Raw genomic sequence first — 22,578 nt, 5'->3', positions numbered from 1 at the left:
TTTGTCCTCAGAACCAGTGGTGCTCCTTAGGCGTTCAAAAGGCTACGCAAGTACGCAGGCAAAACGATGCCATGCCGTGCTTGCACTGGTTTGTTTGGGGGACAGGAACTACACTGGGGCACATATTTTGTCAGCTCTGCAGGGGCAGGCCGAGAAGTGGTTGACGCCACGCCAGCTTAAGTCAGGAATGGTGGTTTGTGACAATGGCACTAACCTCCTCTCCGCCCTCTGACAGGGACAACTGACCCATGTGCCCTGTGTGGCTCATGTCCTTAACCTGGTGGTGCAGTGGTTCTTGGGTAGGTACCCGGGCTTACAGGATGTCCTGAAGCAGGCCAGGAAAGTCTGTGTGCATTTCTGCCGATCATTTAATGCCTGTGCTCAGCTGGCTGAGCTCCAAAAGGAGTTGAACCTGCCCAAGAACCGCCTTATATGTGACATGCCCACCAGGTGGAACTTACCGTTGGTCATGCTGCAGCGGCTGCACATGCAGCAGAGGGCCATCAATGAGTACCTGTGCGACTACGGCACCAGGACAGGGTCAGGGGAGCTTGGTTTTTTCTCACCGCGCCAGTGGGGCATGATCAGGGATGCATGCACTGTCCTGTCACTGTTTGAGGAGGCCACAAGGATGGTGAGCAGTGACAGTGCATGCATCAGTGACACTGTAACTCTTGTCCACCTGTTGGAGCATGCGCTGCATGGAATAATGGACAGGGCACTTGAGGAAGAACAGAGGCAGGAAGAGGAGGACTTCCTTGCCTCTCAAGGGCCGCTTTATCCAGACAGTGTTCCTGCTGTCCCACCCATCGCACAGGAAGAGGAGGAGGATGATTGTGTCAGCATGGAGGTGGAGGCTGGCACTCAGCATCAGCAGCATCAGTCTTGTAGGGATGATTTACAGTCCCAAGAAACCCATGGACTTGTATGTGGCTGGGAGGAGGTAGCTGCGGATCATGTTGTCCTTAGTGACCCAGAGGACTCCGGACAGAATGCCTCAGCTAACCTATGCTGCATGGCCTCCCTGATCCTGCAAAGCCTGCGGAAGGATCCTCCTATTCTTTGGATCAAGGAGAGGGACCATTACTGGCTGGCCACTCTCCTTGATCCACGGTACAAGGGTAAGGTTGCCGACCTTATCATACCGTCGCAGAGGGAGCAGAGGATGAGACATCTCCGGGAGGCCTTGCAGAAAGGTCTGTGCAACGCTTTCCCAGAGACTGGGAGGTTACAAACTCCTGGTCCTGGACAACGTGTTGCCGAGGCATCGGTCAGAAGGAGTGGTGGAGAAGGTGGCCGTCTGACCGATGCGTTCAGACAATTTTTTAGTCCGCAGCCCCAAGGTATGATCGGTTCCATCAACCATCGCCAGCGTCTGATTTTTAAATGGTGCAGGAATACCTAGGGGCAACGTCAGACTTGGACACTTTTCCCACCGAAAATCCTCTAGCTTACTGGGTCTTGAGGATGGATCACTGGCCAGAGCTTGCACAGTATGCAATTGAGCTACTGGCCTGTCCTGCATCCAGCATTCTTTCGGAACGCACCTTCAGTGCTGCTGGTGGCTTTGTTACCAATCACAGGGTGCGCCTCTCCACCGACTCGGTTGATCGACTGACCTTCATAAAGATGAATCAGTTTTGGATCACCCACAGCTACCAAGCACCTGAAGCTGATGTACCCGAATAATATTTTTTTGAAATATCACATCCCTTCAAGACTGCCTATGCTGATGCTGAGTGACTGTCCTGTTGTGTTGATTGTCTATCCTCTTCCTCCTCCGCTGATATCTTGGAAGAACATTTTTGGTTCTGGGTTATGCCACCAGCCCAATTTTTAAGCCCTTGTTTAACAGGGGCGTTTATTTAAAATTTTTGATGCAATGCTTTGCAGCAGGTCTCATTCCTGCACTACAACTAGAGTTTATGGGAGAGGTTGCCGTGTCGTGGCACCAGCACCAGTGCCTAAGGCCCAATTTTTCAGCCCCTGTTTAATAGGAGCGTTTAATTACAATTTTTGATGCAACGCTTTGCAGCAGGGCTCATTCCTGCACTACAACTAGAGTATATAGGAGAGGTTGCAGTGTCGTGACACCAGCACCAGTGCCTAAGGCCCAATTTTTTAGCCCCTTTCACTTTAATCGTCATTAAAATCAGTGCTCCCAAAGACCCCCTGTGGCAGGAGCCAGGTCCCCAAACCCTTTTTAGGACAGTATCTTGTATATTAGCCATTAAAATTAGCACTTTTTATTTTGAACGTTCGAGTCCCATAGACTTCAATGGGGTTCTAAAGTTCGCACAAATTTTCGGTCCGTTCGAAAGTTCTGGTGCGAACCGAACCAGGGGGGTGTTCGACTCATCCCTATCCAGCACAATGCAAAAGCTTTCTGTGGGAAGGAACCTTTTATAGTGTGGGGTGGGACTATGAGCACTGATCTGTGATTGGAGACAGTCATCACTTTGTCTACTCAGGGCTCTGACAACGCTCTGAAACCCTAATTGGCAAAGCCATGCACCTGACCAGCGGTCAGGTGCAAGGCTTCATCCAATTAGGGCCCTAGAATGCACCGTGAATAAGTGGGGCTGAGTGTGAATGCAGAGTGAAGTGCACAGTGCATTGTGGGGCGCTCAGCGGGCGAACATCCAGCCAAGCGACCCGCAAATTCGAGTGTTTGCCTAACAGGAGGGGAACCTACATCATGCTTCACTCTGCTTGATTGGTCTAATTTTGATCCATCTATGGCCAGCTTAAGATTGCTTATGGTCCCCCCCCCCCAGTTTACCATAATACATACAGTATCTCACAAAAGTGAGTACACCCCTCACATTTTTGTAAATATTTTATTATACCTATACATGTGACAACACTGAAGAAATTACACTTTGCTACAATGTAAATTAGTGACTGTATATTTTGTGTGGACACCATTATTTTCCAGCACTGCCTTATACATAGTTACATACACAATTGGTATGTATGCTTTAACCCTCTTGGGCATGGAGTTCACCAGAGCTTCACCTTGCGCTCCTCCCCCTTTTGTTTGAGAATGTCCCACAGATGCACAATAGGGCTTTGGTCTGGAGAAATGCTTGGCCAGTCCATCACCTTTACCTTTAGCCTCTTTAGCAAGGTAGTGGTCACCTTGGAGGAGTGTTTGGAGTTGTTATGTTGGAATACTGCCCTGCTGCCCAGTCTCTGAAGGGAGGGGATCATGCTCTGCGTCAGTATGTCACATTACATGTTGGCATTCATGGTTCCCACAATGAACTGTAGCTCCCCCGTGCTGGCAGCACTCATGCAGCCCCAGACCATGACACTCCCAGCACCATGCTTGACTTTAGGCAAGACACACTTGTCTTTGTACTCCTCACCTGGTTCCCACCAAACTTGCTTGACATCATCTGAACCAAATAAGTTAATCTTGGTCTCATCAGACCACAGGACATGGTTCCAGTAATCCATGCCCTTAGTCTGCTTGTCTTCAGCAAACTGTTTGCAAGTTTACTTGTTCATCATCTTTAGAAGAGGCATCCTTCTGGGATGACAGCCATGCAGACCAATTTGATGCGGTGTGCGGCGTATGGTCTGAGCACTGACAGGCTGACCCCCACCCCTTGAACCTCTGGAGCAATTCTGGCAGCACTCATATGTCTATTTCCCAAAAACAACCTCTGGATAGGATGCCGAGCACGTGCACTCAACTTCTTTGGTTGACCATGGCGAGGCCTGTTCTGAGTTGAACCTGTCCTGTTAAACCACTGTATGGTCTTGGCCACCATGCTGCAGCTCAGTTTCAGGGTCTTAGCCCTGGTCTTATAGCCTAGTCCATCTTTATGTAGAGCAACAATTATTTTTTTCCGATCCTCAGAGAGTTCTTTGCCATGAGGTGTCATGGTGAACTTCCAGTGACCAGTATGAGAGAGTTAGAGTGATAACACCAAATTTAACACACCTGCTCCCCATTCACACCTGAGAACTTGTAACACTAACGAGTCATGTGACACCGGGAAAGGAAAATGGCTAATTGAGCCCAATTTGGACATTTTCACTTAGGGGTGTACTCACTTTCGTTGCCAGCGATTTAGACATTAATGGCTGTGTGTTGAGTTATTTTGAGGGGATAACAAATTTACACTGTTATACAAGCTGTACACTCACTACTTTACATTGTAGTAAAGTGTCATTTCTTCACTGTTGTCACATGAAAAGATATATTAAAATATTTCCAAAAATGTGAGGGGTGTACTCACTTTTGTGAGATACTGTACATAATGCTATAGCATGTCAATAGTCAGTCCTGAACAAACAGCTAAATAGACAATTCCTCCTACAAGCCAGTTATAAAGATTTGCAGGGGGCACGCAGATGACACTCTCTAGTGGAGATACAGCAGATGCATCCTTTGGCTTAAATACTTTCCAGGAAAATAAAACCTTCCCATCAGCACCTTCAGAGAAACAATCATTTGTCTTTCATAGCAGAGACATTCAATATCAATATTTATTGATTTATTACATTTGATTTCTGAACCCATGAGGTATTCTAATGTTTGCTGCGTTACATGGGTCAATAGACCAAACTATCATTACTTTGGCCTTAGACAGCAGTTTTCAGATACAATGAAAGGATATGGTGAAGTGATGATATTGCAAAACTGTGAAAGCTTTGAACTTATAGAGGCCTGGTTCTAGGGTGACAACATCAGGTTGAAATTTACCTTATGTCCTTGTACATTTCTTACTGAAGGAAAAAATAGAAAATTATATACTGCATATCGAATCAGGCAGTCACAGGGATGTTTGATGAGAGAAGTCAGCATAACAATAAGGAACCTAGAAAGGAATACTGGAGAGTAGATCACGTCATGGCTTAGCTTTCAGTTTTGACTGGAGTACACCAAGCCCCTCTTGATTATAAAAGAAAATTGACAATAAAAATTGTCAATTCCAAAAAAAAACAAAAAAACAAAAATAAACATTGACTAGGGGTTATAGATTTTCTGTGGGAAGATAAATATATAAAGTAATCATATGGTGGAAACTCCAACAATGAGTGCAGACTACAAGGTGAAAATACTGCTACTTCTACCCATAATCCTTTGATAATATAAAGAAGAGATATAAGAGAAAATAACGAACAAGCAGTTTGTTCTTACCTTTTATCTGCCAGATCTGTTTTGTTTCCAACAAGCATTATTATGACATCACTTCCTCTTTCTGTTCTCACATCGTCAATCCATTTGGATGTTTGATGGAAGGAATTCAGATCTGTAAAATGAATAAAGCTGAAGTTTAATCAGCTTACTGTATATTTAATCTTCTCTGGTTCCTTTCCTTCATCAAAATGAAATCATTAACTAAAGCTTTCTATTTTTAATTTCACATCTTATTTTAGAACTAGTGACGTCATCACTGAGTCTTTGTGCTTTTCTATGCAATGCAGGAAGATCATAGATGGTACCTCCTGAAAACATCGCAGCACCCTGCCGCAGTACACCTCCCAAGAGTCCTTAGCTCTGATGCAAGCAGTGGACGGGCTTTTTGGAGGATTATCAACATTTTCAAATGCCCTGATGAACACATGTCTGTCTGGAAGAGTGGGCATTCTTGGGCTGAGCAGGCAAACGAAAGCTGTAGCATAGAGTGTATTTACTAGAGGTTTCAAGAGCGAGGTTTCAAGAGCAAGGTTCTTCACAGACCTGTGATTTGCTGGTGGTGGAAGCTTAAATACTTAAATACTTAAAAGCTTAAATACTGCAATGTGTGTGTGTTGTTTTTTGGTTACAACCTTACATGTTCAGAATGTAGAACTTTGGAAGTGTTTGCTATGATTGACCAGCATGCTAGTCAATTTCCTTATAAGAGCGATGAATGGTGATGCCTTACCAATTGTCCATCCTTTCCAGTCCCTGTACCCCTTAGGAGGTGCCCTGGGATCCATGACCGAAGTGCTGCTTTTTTATGCAGTAGAATTGGATAATTTCAGTGCAAAATACTTTTGGAGATGATAAAGTAAGTATGCATTTGAGAGGGATACGTTTATAGTTAGGGTCAAGAGTTAAAGTTAAACCAGATTCCACCTAACATTTAGTCGTGTTGGATAGAGTAGGGGAGAATTAGAATTTTTAACAGGGTTTTTTTCTGTGACCCTATTCGGGAGATTTCCCCTCACTTCTTGTTTTTAGTGGAACTAAAGCTGGCCATACATTTACAGTTTTCTTGTTCCATTTCCTTTAGATTTACCTTCAATTATGTAATGCAAGGGCCTGTCTGATTGAATACAAATTGAAAGTGTTTAGGTTTGACCTCATATTATATGGGTTTTGTAAATCTAAAGGAAAACTGAAAAAGAAAATTGTATAATGTATGGCCTGCATAAGGGAGAACAAGTGCTTCTAGGGGCAGACACAGACCTTCAAACAAAAACCCTGAGGTTGTAATATTTCACCATTATACTATAAAAACAGTTTTAGTTGCAGTCTGCCCCCACTCAAGATATTTCCCATCACTTTCTGCCCCAGGGACACCCCGTTCAAGGAAGCAAAGGTATTTCCCCCTATTGGAGACTCAGAACAGCTTTTTTGCTGCCCATCTCTTCCATGCTCTATCCAAAAGTAGAAAAAAGTTTTGGTTGGAAGTAATGTTTAATATCGGGATTATGTTTGTTAAATTCATATTTTTAGATTATGGCTAGATAAAATGTTAAGGATTAATTTTAAGGGTTAGGTTAAAGATCAGACATGAAATTTGAACAAAGCATATTCCTCTATTGTGTGTACTTGTCTCAATTAAAAGTACGAAGTGTCAATTTTGTCTGCCGATTTGTTCCTCTGCTATCAGCATAAATCACTTCTAAAAAGTTTTCCTGGCATCAAGAGAAAAAGGGTGACAAGTGAAGGAGTTCCAGCAAATTGACAGCATCAGCTCTGTTCCTGTGTGCTGTGTGAAGGGGGGGTCCCTTCAATCAGCTCTCAGAGCTCTCCTCACTGAGCTCTACAGATTGTAACTTCAGCTCTCCACCCCCTTTTTTCTGAACTCTTAGAAAAGCTTTAGAAATCAGCTGTGTTTAAAGTACTTGTGCGCTGCTATGTGCGTGAATAGAGACTTCAACCTATACCTTATTGTGAACAGCTGCGACCATTATTTAGTGACCTCACATTAAGATATAAAATAACTTTTGTAAATAAATGGTGGGCTCATTCAAACCTTTTATCATATGTGAAAAACCAACAGAATATCATAAGTGAGCAGTAGAAATATCCATCCACTGTCCTTTGTATACACCTATAAACTTTTACATGTGACCATATCCAGTGACATTACTTCCGGTGTCTTGTATGTCCGGAAAGCGGAGAGGAGGTGATTAGCCGATATTTTAATTGCTGAAAGTGCTGTGTAAAGATGTGTGAAATGTGAATTTGTAATACATACAGTTGTGTGAAAAAGTGTTTGCCCCCCTCCTCATTTCCTGTTCCTTTGCATGTTTGTCACACTTAAGTGTTTCGGAACATCAAACCAATTTAAACAATAGTCAAGGACAACACAAGTAAACACAAAATGCAATTTGTAAATGAAGGTGTTTATTATTAAAAGGTGAAAAAAAAATCCAAACCATCATGGCCCTGTGTGAAAAAGTGATTGCCCCCTAAACCTAATAATTGGTTGGGCCACCCTTAGCAGCAACAACTGCAACCAAGCGTTTGCGATAACGTGCATGAACGGCCTTTTTAAGGTCATACCACAACATCTCAATAGGATTCAGGTCAGGACTTTGGCTAGGCCACTCCAAAGTCTTCATTTTGTTTTTCTTCAGCCATTCGGTGGTGGACTTGCTGGTGTGTTTAGGATCATTGTCCTGCTGCAGAACCCAAGTTCGTTTCAGCTTGAGTACACGAACAGATGGTCGGACATTCTCCTTCAGGATCTCTTGGTAGACAGCAGAATTCATAGTTCCTTTTATCACGGCAAGTCTTCCAGGTCCTGAAGCAGCAAAACAGCCCCAGACCATCACACTACCACCACCATATTTTACTGTTGGTATAATGTTCTTTTTATGAAATGCAGTGTTCCTTCTACGCCAGATATACTTGGACACACACCTTCCAAAGAGTTCCACTTTTGTCTCATCGGTCCACAGAATGTTGTCCCAAAAGTCTTGGGGATCATCAAGATGTGTTGTGGAGAAATTGAGACGAGCTTTGATGTTCTTTTTGCTCAGCAGTGGTTTTCTCCTTGGAACTCTGCCATGCAGGCCATTTTTGCCCAGTCTTTTCCTGATGGTGGAGGCATGAACGCTGACCTTAACTGAGGCAAGTGAGGCCTGCAGTTCCTTGGACGTTGTTGTGGGGTCTTTTGTGACCTCTTGGATGAGTCGTCGCTGCGCTCTTGAGGTAATTTTGGGCGGCCGGCCACTCCTGGGAAGGTCCACCACTGTTCCATGTCTTCGCCATTTGTGGATAATGGCTCTCACTGTGGTTCGCTGGATTCCCAAAGCTTTGGAAATGGCTTTATAACCCTTTCCAGACTGATAGATCTCAATTACTTTCTTTCTCAATTGTTCCTGAATTTCTTTGGGTCTCGGCATGATGTGTAGCTTTTAAGGATCTTCTGGACCTTACTGTGTCAAGCAGCTCCTATTTAAGTGATGCCTTGATTGTGAACAGGTGTGGCAATAATCAGGCCTGGGTGTGGCTAGAGAAATTGAACTCAGGTGTGAACAACCACAGTTATAGTATGTTTTAACAAGGGGGGCAATCACTTTTTCACACAGGGCCATGATGGTTTGGATTTTTTTTCACCTTTAATAATAAACACCTTCATTTACAAATTGCATTTTGTGTTTACTTGTGTTGTCCTTGACTATTGTTTAAATTGGTTTGATGTTCCGAAACACTTAAGTGTGACAAACATGCAAAGGAACAGGAAATGAGGAAGGGGGCAAACACTTTTTCACACCACTGTATGTTAAAATAAAAGTTTTTTTAGCAATATTGTGCAGTGAAAATGTTTTCTTATATATCCTGAGTAAATGGGAAGCTAGAAGAGTGCATCTAGCTAGTCCCAACCAGGAGATTGTTGGCGAGACGGATTATATCAGGTGGACATATACAGGAACTGAGCATCATTATATTAACAAAAAAGTTGCTGTTTCACCGATCTGGTCATTCCTTAAGGTTATTGGCCAGTTAACATAAAGGTGGCTGGTGGAGGTTATATATTTTTTTTTTCACAAACATATCACTATTTGGGCACAGATTGGAGCAGGGGCAAACCTAATGGGGATGAGGTACCTGCTTACACTACTGGATTATCATTTATCTCTTTATGTGGACATATTTTGAGTTGATTGATGTTTTAAATAAATATAAACAATTTTTGAATATTCCTTTTTCAGGTTAATACGCTACACTGGATATGTTCATACGAAGGACAGTTGACAGATCTTTATACTGCTCCTTGCTTATGATATTCTGTTGGTTTTTCACATACGCTATGATAAAAAGTTTGAATCTTTATAATTCAGCGCTGTGTGAACAAATGTAGAGAAGAGAAGACTGCAGATAAATAGGCACAATGTATGTAGGTTGATTAGTTTAATCTTTTTGCATAACCTGAGGCCAGTCACTTCACAGGGTATACAGTATTTAAGGGTTTACAACCACTTTACGTTTTAATTACGTTTAAGTTTTAAGGTTCTGGTGAAGGGGAAAGGGAAGAGCAAGAGATAACCTAGGAGTCAGTATCATGGTGTCATAAATTAGCACACAATCACAAGTATGGTTTCTAAGTGATTAACGTGCTTTCTTTGAATACCTTAGTCTTGGGTTTAATTCCCACTTGTTACACTACTGTATCTACAGGGTATGTGTTTTTATGTTTTTGTGGATATCCAGTTGTTGCTCTGGTGTCCAAGAACATATGGTATGTTAGCTGAGATCTTTCCTAACTGTTCTGAGTGTAGTAGGGTCAGTACACTTTGAGCTCCTTGGAAAAGGAACTGATAAGAATGGGTCTGTGCTGTGTAATGTGTAAGTGTTACATAAATACGTACATACAGTCTAGTCTAAATATACAAGGATGGATAGTAGATGTATTTTAGAAACGTTATATTTAAAATGACATGGGTTGAAAACTTTCAGGCAGTTGTAAATGGCATTAGGAAAGGTCTAGAGAATCTTTTTTAAATAGTATATTTTTTCCATGGTGTTTTGAATTAAAAAACAAGACAAAAACAGTAAAGTTAGCCCAATTTTTTTTATATTGTGAAAGATGATGTTACGTCGAATAAACTGATACCCAACATGTCATGCTTGAAAGTTGCGCCCACTCCTGGAATGGTGACAAACTTTTACCCTTAAAAATCCCCATATGTGACATTTAAAAAATTCTGCAGGTTGCATGTTTTGAGTTACAGAGGAGGACTAGGGCTAGAATTATTGCTTTCGCTCCAACGTTCGCAGCGATACCTCACGTGTGTGGTTTGAACAGCGTTTTCAAATGCGGCCGCTACTCATATATGCGTTTGCTTCTGCACGCGAGCTCGGCAGGACAGGGCACATTTAAAACATTTTTTTTCTTGTTTATTTTACCTGTATTTTTTATTTTTACACTGTTCTTTTACAAAAAAAAGTCCCACTTTTATTCCTATTACAAGGAATGTAAACATCCCTTTTACTAGAAAAAAAAGCATGACAGGACCTCTTAAAGACCTCAGTTCTCATATTTACACTAAAATGCAATAAAAAAATCCAAAAGAAACAAAATGTCTCTTTAAGAGCTATGGGCAGAAGTGACGTTTTGACATCGCTTCCGCCCTGCAATGGTATGGAGATGGGTGGGGGCCACCTTCCTCTCACTTATCTCCTTACCACAGATGGGAGCAGACGCGATCGCCTCCGCCGCTGCCGGAGGCCCTCTCTTGCTACAGATAAAAGTGATCTTGCGGCAAATTTACTGCAGAGACTACTTTTATCTGAAAGCGGATTGCCCACTGAAGAAGAGGATACCGGGGTTATGGCAGCAACGATAACCCTCTTCAAACAGCTGACGTATAACGACGACATCGGTCCATAAGTGGTTAATGGGTCAGCAAAGAAGACAGTCTGCTACCACGTAAGACACTATCCACAAACATCTAAAGAACATCCCTAGATTTGCAAATTATGGGTTGCCATATGTCCTGATATTGGGAAGAAAATTTGAGCTTTACTTCCAATAATCAAATGACCCTGTAAAACAACATATTCAGTTTAAAATAGAAATGAAAGGCAAAAAACTTGTGTATAGATATAAAAAAACATTATAAATAAAAAAAATTCTCTTTTATATAAGTGATCACATTCCCTCTGTTATCAGCTGCATAAAAGCTGGGGGGAGGAGAAGCAGCAGCACACTGAGCTTCTAAGTGAATGGCTGTGCAAGGGGGGGGGGGGGGGGTATGTTAGGACAAGTCTGATCATTGGAGGAGGGCACACTGAGTTACCAGCATAGCTAGAGAACTGACCACGTTGTGATCTCTTGCTTAGTGTGGTCAGTTTTTTTTATTTATAAGAAAGCTAGGGGATTGCCAGAAACACCAGGGATTTCACATTAAGGAAGCAATACAAAGAGAACAGGATACTTTCTCATACAAGTACATGGTACAGCAGGCACATATCAGAAACATGAAGTGTTGGGGTAACAAACACTTTAAGCTCAAATGGAGGCTCCATTTACACTTGTAGGACTTCAAAGTTGTGTGACTTTGGAATGCAACTTTAATGCAACTATGGATGTGTGTGACTTGGATGCAACTTTGGTTTTGACCAATTAAAATGGACAACTGTTGTCCAACTGTCACATGTATAACATTCAGGTTCGATTATCATGCAACTTTTGAGGGTTTACATTGCAGGCTATGGCACTCAAATCGCATAAAAGTCAAACCAAGATAGCGCAGGAAACTTTTTAACGTTGCTGTGATTTTAAGTCGCACATATTTGAACAGTTGCCATTGAATGGGGTGCAACTTGTCATGCGACTTTAGTGTCCAAAGTCCCATGGACAGTTTAACGCCATATAGTTTTGTGTGCATTACTGCCAGTTTAACAAGTTTAAAATAAATACACTTACAGTTCCAATGCTCATATATAGCGTTTCAATAAGATCATTCCCGATCTCGGCCGGGATCGGAAAACACGAACGTCACCCGACTCTCTTTCCCTGATGCGTTACCTTTGATAAAGTCACGTGGACAGTGACGCAACGCATCAGGGAAAGAGAGCCGCGTGACGTTCGTGTTTTCCAATCGCGCTGAGATCGGGAATGATCTTATTGAAACGCTATATATGAACATTGTAACTGTAAGTGTATTTCTTTTATTAAACTTGTTCTAATCTAAATACTACACTATGGAGCCCTCCCTTTCCTCCTCTTAAAACTTGTTTATTGAGGATCCATGGAAATTTGAGGATTGATCAGGCGGAGTAAGCAGAGCATTAGAAGCGGTGTTATTGAAGGAGACTCGGAGCGGATCCCCCAGTGCAGACCTGCTATTAAGGTGTATTAAGGGTTGTTTTGCCTTTGTTTAAGGTGAGAGGCTGGGGAAACCACTTCTTCACGCACACTGGGGATCGGCTGCATGAGTCACTGAACAGATTGGATGAATTGAAACTCAATTTGAAAGGAGAGAGCTGTCAGTTTACTGCACAATTGGATCGTACTGTGTATGGGAACTCTCCTCCCTTCTTTTTTCTTTTTACACTCACTGGATGTTTATATTTATTTGAAGAACTGATCATTTAGCACTTGATTGGACTCAATTGACACATAGAATGTTTTACCCATTGCTTATTTTTGAACACTTATTTGGTGCAATTTCTAGTATATTTTGTTATTGATTGCTGCAAATTTGCAAACTTATGCATTATTACTGTTTATTTGCACAGATTGCTGGTTTTGCATTATTTGCATAATTGCCATTTTGCACACATTGTTATGTTTTGCACAGGTTGCAGAAATTTGAACTTTATGCTTGCTTATTTGCACTGAATATTTTGCACATGCGATTCATTGGTTTTTGTTGATTATTTGCACATTGATTTATTATAATTGAAGAATAGAGATGGCCTTGCAGTTCGCCTGGCGGTTGGTTCGCCGCAAATTTTGCTCGTTCGTGATTCGCCAAACCACCGGACTTCTGTCGCTGTTTCGCGCGGTGGACATATGCGTTTACATTGTGAAGAACTTTGACCCATGATGACACATCCATAATGGGGTACAGGATGACCAATTGAGACATTTCAGCACATGGACAATTGGACATACCCCTTACCTTATAAATAGACCTGATCTGGCCGCCATTTTACATTCTGTCTTTTGTCAGTGTAGGGACAGGATGCTGTGTGGAGCAGGGACAGTCAGTTTAATCACTAGCTATTACTATTAGGTCCACAAAAGTCCTTTTAAGGACTGGTATAGGTGTACCGTATATAGGGTTGTAATACACTTAGCCCTTGTACACACGGTCGGACATTCTGACAACCAAATCCGTTGGATTTTGTCAGACGGATTTTGTCCGATGGATTTTGTCCGAAACTGTTGCATACACACGGTCGGACAAAGTTTTCGGAAAATCCGATTGTACATAACGTGATGACGTTATTTCATTACGACGGGACTACGTTCAGGCTAGTAGCCAATAGCTTTGGTCTAGGAATTTGATCTGAGCATGAGTGGCACTTTGTCCGTCGGAGTAGGCTACACATGATCGGAGTATGTCCGATTGGAGCATTTTGTCTGAAAATTTTACCGGCAAGTTGAATAGTTGGTCCGTCGGATATTCAGACAGAAACAGTCTGATGGAGACCACACACAGTTGGAATATCCGACAAAGCGGTCCGATAGGACACATTCTGTCAGAATCGCCGACCGTGTGTACAAGGGCTAAGAATATACTTTCTTTCAAAGATACAAAGTATATTCTGGTGCACTACTGTGCTGCTGAGTGCACTGCTGACCGATTCTGCAGCTGTCTTTTGTCAGTGTAGGGACAGGACGCTGTGTGGAGCAGGGACAGTCAGTTTAATCACTAGCTATTACTATTAGGTTCACAATGGTCCTTTTAAGGACTGGTATAGGTGTACAGTTTATAGGGTTGTAATACACTTAGAATATACTTTCTTTCAAGTATATTATGGTGCACTGCTGACTGCTGTGCTGCTGAGTGCTTGCTGACCGATTCTGCAGCTGTCTTTTATCAGTGTAGGGAGGGACAGTTTGGTGTTTGGAGCAGGGACAGTCTGCAAATCACTAGCTACTAGGTCCACAAAGGTCCTTTTAAGGACTGGTATAGGTGTACAGTATATAGGGTTGTACACGTATAATATACTTTCTTTCAAATATAGAAAGCATATTATACTTGACTGCTGTGCTGCTGAGCTGAGTGCTGACCGATTCTGCAGCTGTCTTTTATCAGTGTAGGGACTGAGGGACAGTTTGGTGTTTGGAGCAGGGACAGTCTGCAAATCATTAGCTACTAGGTCCACAAAGGTCCTTTTCTAGGTGTACAGTATATAGGGTTGTACACGTATAATATACTTTCTTTCAAATATAGAAAGCATATTATATATCATGGTGCTGGTGTCAGTGCTCTCTATCACGGTGCTGGTGTGGTGTCAGTGCTCTCTATCTCGGTGCTGGTGTCAGTGCTCTCTATCTCGGTGCTGGTGTCAGTGCTCTCTATCTCGGTGCTGGTGTCAGTGATCTCTATCACGGTGCTGGTGTCAGTGATCTCTATCACGGTGCTGGTGTCAGTGCTCTCTATCTTGGTGCTGGTGTCAGTGCTCTCTATCACTGTGCTGGTGTCAGTGCTCTCTATCTCGGTGCTGGTGCCAGTGCTCTCTATCTCAGTGCTGGTGCCAGTGCTCTCTATCACGTTGCTGGTGTCAGTCCTCTCTATCACGGTGCTGGTGTCAGTCCTCTCTATCACGGTGCTGGTGTCAGTGCTCTCTATCTCGGTGCTGGTGTCAGTGCTCTCTATCTCGGTGCTGGTGTCAGTGCTCTCTATCTCAGTGCTGATGTCAGTGTTCTCTATCACGGTGCTGGTGTCAGTGCTCAGTCTCTGTTGCGGTGCTGGTTTCACACAGTGAGGGAGATAGCAGCAGAGAAGCCATTTAGTAGGCAGTGCCAGCACCATGGCTAAGGATCAGCACTGGACTGGCACCTCCGGACCACCGCAGTGGAGCCCTGCATAGGTGGGGGTAAGGACTGGGCTGAGGGAGGGGCTCAAGCACAGGTTGGCACACTGGGACACTAGCACAGGACTGCGCTGCCCTGACTGTGGCACTGATCATCTCCTGCACCCCCTTCATAGCCTGCCCTGACCTTGCCTCTCCTCCATGGCCTTCATGCGCCCCTGAGCCCTGATTTGTCAAAATTTCACAGACAAAAAAAAGAATGCTTGTCGTTGTCGATCCCAGATTCACTTAATACTTTTGATATGTCAGTGTCCATGTTGTAGGACTATGTGTGCACAGCTAGTAAGTATTTTGTTGCTGAAAATATGACCTGGAGGTTTTTAAGGTTTGTCTGCCATTAAAGTCAATGGGGTCCGCTGCAAACTTTGCGGTTTGCAAACTTTTGCCCGCGTTCGCGGTTCGCGTTCGCAAAACGTCCCGTCGGAAGTTCGTCCATCACTATTGAAGAATCCTATACATAGTATGTGAAGGACGATTATTCAAATTAATTGCTATAGTACTGGTTGGCTAATCTTTGGCTATACAATTGTGTCAAAGATATCAACATAAGGATGCTTTATCTCCTTGGATTTATCCTTCTGGAATCTCCAAAGGATTTATGCTTTGCTAGTTAGGGTATAATTAGTTTTTATGTAATTTTTTAGTAAGCGCCACATTATTTAAATAATTTTTTCCAAATTGGCATTCATGTTCCCCAAGCCGCAGCGTAAGTTGTCTCCAGTGGTAATGATGAAGATGGAGGAGATGGAGATGATGATGATGATGATTTTTCCTTTTTTTTTTTTTCTTTTTTAGCTGATTGTTAGCTCAATTGTCTCTTCGGTTACGTAAATCCTACATCAGCCCCTTGACTGGGCAAACATGTTTGGCAGTTTGCTTTTATTGCAAATATAGGTGAGATCTCTGTCTTGTTGTTTGCTGCACCCTAGTGTGCTGTATTAATGACAGTACACTCAGGCCTGGATTTACTCCCTTTGCCGCCCCAAGGACGGGTCCTTCGATGCCCCCCCCCCACACGCACACCACCATACTCGTCCTTTATCAATGACTGCTGCAATAGATCAATTAAAAACATATCTCCACTATATACTCCCCCCTTTATCTTCTCTATATACTCCCCTCTCTATCATCTCTATATATACCCCTCTATAATCTCTATATACTCCGCCCTCTATCATCTCTATATACACCCCTCTATAATCTCTATATACTCCCCCCTCTATCATCTCCATATACACCCCTCTATCTACACCCCTCTATCATCTCTATATAAACCCCTCTATCTACATCCCTCTATCATCTCTGTATACACCCCTCTATCACCTCCATATACACCCCCCTCTATATACAGGTATACAGGCAGGCTAGGACGGTATACAGGCAGGCTAGGACGGTATACAGGCAGGCTAGGACAGTATTCAAACAGGCTAGGATGGTATACAGGCAGGCTAGGACAGTATACAGGCAGTCTAGGATGGTATACAGACAGGCTAGGACGGTATACAGACAGGCTAGGACGGTATACAGGCAGGCTAGGACGGTATACAGACAGGCTAGGACGGTATACAGACAGGCTAGGACGGTATACAGGCAGGCTAGGACGGTATACAGGCAGTCTAGGATGGTATACAGACAGGCTAGGACGGTATACAGGCAGGCTAGGACGGTATACAGGCAGGCTAGGACGGTATACAGGCAGGCTAGGACGGTATACAGGCAGGCTAGGACGGTATACAGGCAGGCTAGGACGGTATACAGGCAGGCTAGGCTCTAGCCTAGGGGGGAGAGAGAGAGAGAGAAGGTGATGATCATGAGGAAGAGAGGGGGGAGGAAAAAGGTGCATAGCACAAAGGGGTGGGAACAGAGAGGGGAGTTATTCTGGGGGTCTCACTCATCAATTATGCTCTCCCATTCAGGCTGGTCTCCCCCAGGGCTATGGCAGCTATTGTTTGAAAACAGAACTCCCCACACAGCACAGTTTAGTACATTGCATGCATGTGTCTGGAGTGTGAGCCGGTACAAATAGGAGGTGGAGTATTGGATTGGACAAGCAGTGCAGTGAGGGAGGGGATAGGAGGACAGTGGAGACAGAACACAGCCCGACTCCTGCACAAGCTGGCTTTCCACGTTCTCACTGTATCACTGTAACAGGATGCCAGAGGCTGTGGAGCGCCGGAGCTAGAGGGGAATAGCTGATCTTGATCTCCACTCCCCACTGTACAAGTCTTGCTGACTGGGGGAGAAGACGCTCCTCTCGCAGCTGCCCACATAGGCTCCACCCCCTGTTCTCCTTTCTAGTCAGAACACCGGTGTCCTATCATATAATGTCCCCCAACCGATAGTGTCCGCGGTGTACTGCACATGCGCAGTACACAGCAACACAGATTCCGAAAAGTGCAGAGGATGAACGGCGCATGCGCCGTGAGTCCAGGTTCTATCCCCACTATCCAAGTGGACATAGAGCAGGAATATAAAAGAGCCGAGAGCAGCGAGGCCGAGCCCGAAGCGTGGCGAGCGATGCTCGCCCGCGAGGGGCCCTCTAATATTCACAACCCTATGTCCGCTTGGATGGTGGGGCTACCACCTCCACTCACGGCGCAGGCGCCGTTCAGCTTCGGAGATTTTCCAAAGCTTCGTCTGCTCCGTACTGCGCATGCGCAGTACGGGGCGGACACTATATCATGGCCGGACACTATATGGCAGAACACCGGCACTTGTTTATCCTCATCCCCGCCCTGCTCATACAGAGCTCCGAATGTTGATAGTGCGAGGGGAGGCCGAGAAGTCGCCACAAGAGCGGCACCGCCCCTGCATCGCTGCCGCCCCGAGGCCTGGCCTTCGTGGCCTTGTGGGAAATCCAGCCCCGAGTACACTGCTGTTTGTGAAGAATCATTAGTATGACTTTTTCTTTTCTTTCTTAGCCTTTCTGCCAGATTCAATTGGTTGCAATCCCTATTCTCAGTGATCTTCTATTCATTTTACACCTGTTTCTCAGTGCCCCTGCTTCAAAATAGATTTTCTAATATAGTTGTAAGTAATTGAGGCTATGTTAGCCCCTTCTAATTTTGGGATTTTTCCATCCTAAAAAATATTTAATAATCAATGAACACTATATTTTATTGTTAGGTTTTTATTCGCCCTCTACAGCAATAGACGCGGCACCTGGTCAGGAATGTCGGTATTTGGGGGTTCCCTGTCCCCCACTCTTGTGGCCTCTGTGATTTGGGGGTATTTGCTGCTGGTGCTTCTTCTGATTTAGTGGCTTCTATGGGGGGGGCTGGGGGGGTGACCGTGCCATGCATTCTGAATTGACACTATTATGTTTTTGAAGTAAAGTGTTCTGTTATTTATTCTTACTATGTCCTTTTTTGTTTACTTTAGTACAAGCAGATATCATTTCCCTGAGGAAGCCAATGGTTTGGCGAAACATGTAGGAGCTGATATCTCAAATCACAGGCTAACACAAGATCTATGCCTGTGGGATTCTTTTTGGTTGCTTAATAGCTGAATAATCAATTGCTTAGTACCCATTGTATCAACTTTTGTTTATGTCATATTGTCTGTATTTGTTCAGTGTTTTTGTATTTTTGTTATTAAAATAAAATTATATTGTTAAATATTTTTTATACATATATAGTGTCCCTGTAGTTATTGGCACCGCGATAATCCCTTTCCTCCTCCTTCTCTTCCCCTTAACACAATAAATGATGATGATGATGATGAGGTCACTGATGCGACTTGGGTGCCAGATAGAGCAGAGGAGGAAACTGAAGGTGAGGCGGCACAACCCCAAGGAGGCCAACATCAAGAAAGAGTAGCGAGCAGCCACCCTATTCCATCAGATTCTGCAGCTGTTATCTTCTGACTCACTCCCCAAAGCTCAGCTGTCTGGGCCTTTTTCAGCACATATGCAGCAGATCGTACTGTTGCTATCTGCAAACTGTGTCTCAGGCACATCAAACATGACAAAAATACCAACCATTTGGATACCACCCTGTGTCTCAGGCACATCAAACATGGCAAAAACACCAACCAATTGGGCATTTAACGTCCAACCACCCATAAGCAAGAGCACCTAAAAGCCACACAAAAAGGGGTACAAATCTGTCCCTCCTTCTCCTCCTCCTCCTCCTCCTCCTCCTCCTTACCCACTTCAGTCTGCCCCTTCAATACCGAGTCATTACCTTTCAGCAACCTCCACTGACAGGGATGATGGTATAGCACATGGTGTCCCAGGTTCTAGCAGCACATCTGCCAGCAGCACACCACCCAGCTGTAGACCGTAGCCAGCAAATTTCTCTGCCCCATCTACTGCAGCAGAAAAATAAATAGTCCCCGCCACCCACATGCCCAGCGTCTGAATGCAAGCTTTTCAAAGCTGTTGGCTCTCCAACTTCTGCCTTTCAGTCTGGTGGATTCTGACCGCCTTCCGTGAATTCGCACAATGTGCTGTACCACAATGGCAGGTTCCCAGTCGCTACTACTTTTGCACGCAAGTCTGTTCCATCTCTCTACCATCACGTTGAAGGGAATGTTCTGGCATCATTGGGCAAGGCAGTCATCCGTTAAATTCACCTTACTGCTGACACATGGTCCAGAAGCATGTGCAGGGACTATATATTTTGTTCACAGCACACTGGGTAATGCTGCTTGCAACTCAAAAGGATATAGAACAGGGCTTGGTGCTACAGCTTGTTGTGCCCCTATGTCTCCATACAGCTGGTGGTGATTATGCTAGACCTGTGAGATCTATCCCCCTCCTCCTCCGCCACCTCCATGCCTTCCTCTGCAGAATTGTCCTATGAACATCAGGTACCCCCTAAGTGTTCAAAGGGCTGTTCCCAGAGACAGGTTAAAAGGTTCCATGCGGTGCTTCAGCTGGTGTGTTTAGGGGACAGGAACCACACTGGAGCAGAGATTCTTTCAGCTCCGCAGAGACAGGCCCAGAGGTGGTTCACACCACCCCAGCTGGAGCCAGCAATGGTGGTGTCTGATAATGTCTCAAACCCTCTGTCCACCCTTAGACAGGGAAAGTTGACACATGTGCCATGCCTGGCACATTTCCTCAATTTGGTGGTGCAGCATTTCCTAAGTATGTACCCAGGGTTGCAAGATGTACTAAAGCAGGCCAGAAGAGTCTGTAGCCATTTCAGGTGGTCATACACAGCCAGTGCTTGGTTGGCTGAAATTCAGTGGGAATTCCACCTGCCCATAAACTGCCTGATTTGTGACTTGCCCACAAGGTGAAACTCAACTTTGGGAATACTGCAGCAGCTATACATGCAGCAGAGGGCCATCAACGAGTACCTGTGCCAGTACAGAACAACGACAGGCTCAGGCCGCCTCTGCTTTTTTCCCCCATGCCAATGGCTGATCATTAAGGATGCATGTACTGTATTGTCACCATTTGAGGAGGCCACAAGGATGGTGAGCAGTGACAGTGCATGCATCAGTGAAACAATCCCTGTTGTGTTCCTGCTGGAGCATATTGTGCATGGCATTATGGACAGGGCACTGGAGGCAGAGCAGCAGTAGGAAGAGGAGGACTTCCTTTCCCCTCAAGACCCACTTTATCCAGACACCATCATTCCTATGTCACAAAACACACAGGAGGAGAGAGGGGAGAAGGATGTGCAGGAGTATTCTGGCACTTTCATAGGCTTAGAAGAAGAGGAAGACATGCGTCAATCTGTAAGCGATGGCTTTCCAACCCCAGGACCCTTGGAAGTAGTACGTCGCTGGGAGGAGGAATTTCCAGATGCTGTCATCCTGAGTGACCCAGAGGAGTCTGCTTCTCAAGCCTTGGCAAATCTGAGGCGCATTGGGCAACCTCATGCTTTAAAAGCCTGCAAAAGGACCCAAAAATACGTGACATAAAGGAGAAGGATGATTACTGGTTGGCAACCCTCCTTGACCACCGTTATAAGGGGAAGATCTCAGAACTCATCCTGTCCCCACAGAGAGTGCAGAAGATAAAATCTCTTGAGGATACGTTAAAGAGGATTTTGTTGAACATTTTTCCTGACTCCAGTAGGTTACAGTGTCGTGGAAAACGTAGTTTTGAGTCTTCTGTTGGTCAAGAGAGGAGCATTGGAGAACGTGTACGCCTAAGTGAAGCATTTCTGAATTTTTTTAGTCCTTGCCACCCAGGGCTGTCAGCTTCCACATCCCATTGGCAGCGTCTGCATGACATGGTGGACGATTACCTCGAGGCCAAAACAGAGATGGAGAGCTTTTCAGCTGACAATCCATTGACTTACTGGGTCATGAGAATTGACCACTGGCCAGAACTTGCCCAGTATTCTATTGAGTTGTTGGGCTGCCCTGCATCCAGTGTGCTTTCAGAATGGGTTTTGTAACTGATCATATGACGCGTCTGTCCACAGACTCCATGGACCGTTTGACTTTTATAAAAATGAATCAGTCCTGGATTACCAGCTATGAAGCCCCTGATACCAATATCAGGAATTACGTTTTTTTGGGATGTGGAATCTCTGAAGGACTTCGAGGCTGCCTAGCTTTGAGGATGTTCAATCATTTCATCTGGAAGAATGTTTTTGGTATAGGTTTCATGGGCACAATTAACACCCAAAGACCAATTTTTCTGCACCTGTTTGACAGGTGCATATTATTGCAATTTTTTACAGCAAGGCCAGTTCTTGCTTTTATCAAGAGTACCTCTATAGAGTTACGGTGGGAAGGCACCACCGACACCCAAAGACCAATTTTTACACACTTCTATCCAAAGTCAAATTGAGAAAGTCAAATTGACACCAGAATGTATCTAAAAAATCTCTAATCTTGTTCCCAGTGCACTACATTGTGGCCTCATCATTTACACTGACTCCCCAGCTGTTGTTGAGCAATATAAAGGCAGCTTGCAGGGAAAATTTCTTTTTTTTGGCTTTATAAATTCAATTATTGCTGCAGCAGATTCTAGACATGGTACAGACCTGTCACTTTATTGGAAGGATTTTAAAAATTACATTTTTCACAAACTTTTTTTTATTGATACATGTCCCCCAGGGCAGGACCCAGACCCCTATACCCATTGTATTCCCAATTACTTGCATATAAGCCTTCAAATGGGCACTTTTATTTTTGATCAAATTTAATTAACTTTAATGGAGTTTGTTATTCGGGTCCAAACTTTCGCGGTGTTGTAAAGTTTTGGTGCAAAGCGAACAGGGGTCAGTTTGCCCCATCCCTAGTCCTATGTGTGTAGCTGTTGCCATGCTATGTAAAACTATTAGTTTAGTTTGTACATTTTAGATTGGGGTGCCTCAAGATTGTGCATAATTTTAAAGGCTGTCTTTACTGAAAAAAGGTTGAAAAACACTGCA

The 22,578-nt window shown here is 44.0% G+C and overlaps 1 protein-coding gene across 1 annotated transcript in view; it reads right to left on the bottom strand.

Annotated features, from left to right (window-relative positions):
- The window catches only part of RAB6B (RAB6B, member RAS oncogene family), a 105,586-nt gene that overhangs the window by 16,325 nt on the left and 66,683 nt on the right, over positions 1-22,578 (bottom strand). The window contains exon 5 of the mRNA XM_077488657.1: positions 5,156-5,267. Coding sequence (XP_077344783.1) covers positions 5,156-5,267 — 112 coding nt within the window. The remainder of the gene's footprint in view (positions 1-5,155; positions 5,268-22,578) is intronic.

This window comes from Lithobates pipiens, unplaced genomic scaffold (genome assembly GCF_037356315.1).
Source record: "Lithobates pipiens isolate NorthernLeopardFrog02 unplaced genomic scaffold, aLitPip1_a1.2 Scaffold_18, whole genome shotgun sequence".
NCBI classification, from domain to species: domain Eukaryota; kingdom Metazoa; phylum Chordata; class Amphibia; order Anura; family Ranidae; genus Lithobates; species Lithobates pipiens.
The sequence above is the reverse complement of the archived record's forward strand: the minus strand, read 5'-3'. Positions and strand labels throughout refer to the sequence as shown.